This window comes from Helianthus annuus, chromosome 7, assembly GCF_002127325.2.
Source record: "Helianthus annuus cultivar XRQ/B chromosome 7, HanXRQr2.0-SUNRISE, whole genome shotgun sequence".
Classification (NCBI taxonomy): domain Eukaryota; kingdom Viridiplantae; phylum Streptophyta; class Magnoliopsida; order Asterales; family Asteraceae; genus Helianthus; species Helianthus annuus.
The window spans coordinates 5,020,718-5,024,847 of NC_035439.2; the positions used below are offsets into that span (position 1 = coordinate 5,020,718).

Here is a 4,130-nt window from a genome sequence, read left to right on the forward strand (position 1 = left end):
TCTCCTACTCACGATGTAAATGTGCTCACAATCAAATTATCATCTAGTGATATTAAGCATAATGTATAAGCCCTTAATGCATAGTTTTGACCAACACATACATTCAACCGAATTCTTGTATGAGTTCCATCTAAAGTACAGTCTTCAAGTTAGTATACTACTAATTACATCATTACCTTATCTCATTCATATATATTAAGCTATTTCATACAATTTCGCATCCTAATTTCGCTTAGACATTTAATCATACAATTAGTATGCATACTACTTTCTAAGCACAATGTACAACTAATTTATGCATAATCTTTCAAGCTCATACATACTTCATCAAATCTTCTTACTAATCAACAAGTATCATTCACACATAGACATCAAACATATCAACAACGCATTTCTTTCAATTCATCTAACAAGAATTCATCATACACAACATATTACATCAACATTGAACAAGAATTGGACATGGATGATAATCCAAGTCATCATCCTTCCCATAATAAATGGGTTTCACCTCAAAACATCGAATTGATCCAAATCATGCATAATCCATGTTCTATATTGTGATTCTAACACATATTCATCCTCAGTTTCATACCAATTCACGGATTAAACATAACCCACTTCATACAAGATCACCAATCTAAGTTTTAAGACATACCTCATGATCCCCTCGTGTAGGTGATCATTAATTCATGTTCGTTCATGAATTTGAGCTTCGATTCACCCTTCAATTTGATGATTTTGATTGAGTTAGGGTTTTGGCTCCCTTGGAGCTCCGGATCGTTCTAGAACACACATGAAGTGTGTGTTCGTGTGTTGATTTTTTTTCATATAATAACTCAACTTTCATCTTATCCCACTTTAGTCCTTGGTGTTTGCCACTAAAGCATAATTGGCACAACTTTCCTCCTTTAATAGTTTTCACCATACACTTAACTAGGTTAAATAGCCTAGTTATTTATTTCCTAATGTATTATATAAGAACATATGGCGAATATAAACATTCGAGTTTTGGGGCGTTACAGAAGTATAGGAAGAAAACCCAATTTAGTTTAAAAAACTCAAGAAAACCCTATGTAACATTTTTATCTTTTTCTTAAAAAACGGGAAATGTAACATAAATATATAAATATATTTGAACATTTTTATAAAAAATGTAAAAAACGCCGATTACTTTTTTTTTTAAATTGTTCAAAATTTGTATGTTATATTTTTTGGACATATATATTATGTAATATGAAATTTTTAACATTCTTAAAAAGAAAAAACTACTCGACATTTTTTTTGTTTTTTACACACAAATGTTCAAATACATGTATGTTACATTCCCTATGTTTTTTAGAAAAAAAATAAAAATATTACATAAAATTTTTACAAAGATTTTTGAGTTTTTTCAACTCAAGTAGATTTTCGTTTTATATTTTCCCTACATAAATACAAAATATTTCTACACAACAAAAAAACTTTACTGGTCCAATGGTTCTCCAAGCTTCTTCAACTGAAAGATAAAATATTGGTCCATATATTTGTCCCAGTATATTAATTATTGGTAGCTAGCTTCTGTCAACACAAACAAAAACAATATGTCTAACCCATAACGGATTCATACTTTGTGTACATACTCAAGGTCCATGTGTCTATATAAGGGACGAGCTAGTATAACCATATTCATCTCAACCACTAATATATACACTTCTCCCCTTTTGAGTGCCCCATACCACAGCCATGGCGCTAACATCAATCCCAACTTTTTTCGTGATTCAATCCTCTGCTAGCCGTCTTTATTTATCACCAAATACCACAGAAAAAAGGCCATCAGGTGTTCTGGAATTCAGGGAAGCTAGTATATTTAGTCCACGTGTAAAGTTCGCAGCGGAGCAATCAAAAAAGGGTGGTGATGCTACCGTGGTACACATAAGATCTTGCTTCAACAATAAGTATTGGGTGCCACATGAAGTTAGCAAAGGAGTATTTGAGGTTGGCGCCTCCGCCAACAAACCACAGGAAGACACAACAGATCCCGCATGTACCTTGTTCCGTGTTTCTATCCATTCAGATCCAGATGGAACCTCAGGTTTTCGGTTTTTCCACGTCAGTATGTCTCTGTACGCAGTGAACTTATCGGGCGGCTTGGGGATGATCACCGGTCCTCCTAGTTATTCTACTTTCACTGCGGTTGACTGGGAAACGCTTGTGATACTTCCTGATCAAGTCGCATTCAGATCTCAACAGCTAGGTGGCAATTACCTTCGCTCCCGTGTCATTGATGGTTACAATCATAATAACTTTGAGTCTGGATCGGACATTGGAAATCCAGAAGTAGGCTATGAACTCATTCCCGCTTCTCATGGTAATTACTATCGTATAAAGAGCTTGTCATATGGAAAGCTGTTGACGAGAATAAACCCCGAGTGGATAGCGGCTCATGTTGAAGTTGAAGACAACTCTAATCACACCTTGTTTTCATTTATCAAAGTAAGCGACAATGTCTTTGCTCTTTCTTATTTCGCCAACCAGAGGTTCTGCGGTGGAGCCGGAGCTCACAATTGCTTGAGTGCGTCCTATTCGCAACTATCAAAAGAGACGAGGCTGATAGTTGAAGAGCGCGTCCTGCAGAAAAAGATCTCAAATGTAAGATACCGGCTCGACCACTCCATTATCTATGATGAGCAAGTTGAAGAGGTTGTTACTGAATTTGCAACAAATATTAGCCCTGACAAAGAAAACAGTACCACCTTAGACTATCCGCATCAGTGAAAGGCTATCCTTTCTATAAACAGCCTAATCAGCATGCCACATCAGCTTTTCACTTATTCTTCGCACAAACACTTTTTACCCACAACAATAACATATATATATATCCTTCCCACAAACAACCTTATAAAAAAAAGAAAGGACCCACCATTAGGGCATTCTTCACCATTCTTCCCCAAGAATTGTGAAGAATGAACACCCTCCATGTCATCCTTTACAACACCCACTAATCCATCCCTCTCACAAATGCCCTCCACATAGGAATGAACACCCTCCATGTCACCTACAAACATCCTTGATGTGGATAGTCTTAGAATTTACTCAAACTGAGTCCATTATCGCTACATGGAATAACAGTCAGTCATTGAGTATTGGAGTATCTTTGAGTGCTGGAGTATCTTTGGGTGTAAGTTTCGAAGCTGAGGAGATTCCATTTGTTGCCAATACGACGCTGGAGTTGTCATTGTCAACTGAATACGGATCGTCGCATGAATGGGGAACGGCCAACACAAAAGAGCATTCATCAATGGCAAGTTACATTGTTCCGGTGCCACCGTTAACTACAATGAAGTTATCGCTTATGGTTTCCAAGGGTGCTTGCGATGTGCCTTTTGACTACACGGAAAGAGTCCTTCTTTCAAATGGTGAATGGGTTACAAGAGAAAAGGATGATGGAATGTACAAAGGCCTCAACACCTTGAAATTTGATTTCCATTCCTCAAAAGTGGGTTATCAGCCTGGTCTAGGACAAGTGATTGGTGACCAGTGATTGCATCTTTTTTATATGGTCAGGCTGATCTAGCGCGCCATGATCCGTACGTCTTTCATTTATAGATGTGGTGTTAAAAATAAACGGGGTCTCTTGGATTGTCTCCAGACTCTTAGTGTAACAATCTATGTATGTATCTACGTATATAATTTCTTTATATGTATGTATCTACGTATATAATTTCTTTATCTCAATAAACCAAATTAAAATCTGATCCAGAAGGTGTGGCAGTGGCTGTTGATATCCACACTTATAAAGGCATGATGGATCTTTCTTGTAGTAAATGTGAGAAGACCTAGTATATCCGAGTTCACTTTGACTCTAACACGGACTGTCACACCCCGATTTCCACGTGTCTCACCGGTGGGCCCGGTGGGGGATTACCGTGACGATGTTGGCAACAATATAGTCAAACCACACAATTATATAATGCACAGCGGAAGCATAAGATAAATATATAAATTTCAACCTCTGATTGTAATATCAAAATGTATTACAGGGTTGAATATATCCACAGTGGATCGTAAATAAACATAAAGTATTGTTCCATCAGATACTGCAATCAAGCTTGCGAGGCTTATCCCGACGCTAGGGAGCTAATACCAGC

At 37.1% G+C, this 4,130-nt stretch overlaps 1 protein-coding gene across 1 annotated transcript; it reads left to right on the forward strand.

Moving 5' to 3' along the window:
* The first annotated feature begins 1,725 nt into the window (after positions 1-1,725).
* On the forward strand, positions 1,726-2,757 carry LOC110866393. The gene has a single exon (XM_022115542.1). The coding sequence runs from the start codon at positions 1,726-1,728 to the stop codon at positions 2,755-2,757; it is 1,032 nt and encodes a 343-aa protein (XP_021971234.1).
* Positions 2,758-4,130: the final 1,373 nt, after the last annotated feature.

Excerpts from the sequence above, each read along its gene's own strand:
- LOC110866393 (XM_022115542.1), top strand. The coding sequence starts at position 1,726 with ATGGCGCTAACATCAATCCCAACTTTTTTCGTGATTCAATCCTCTGCT.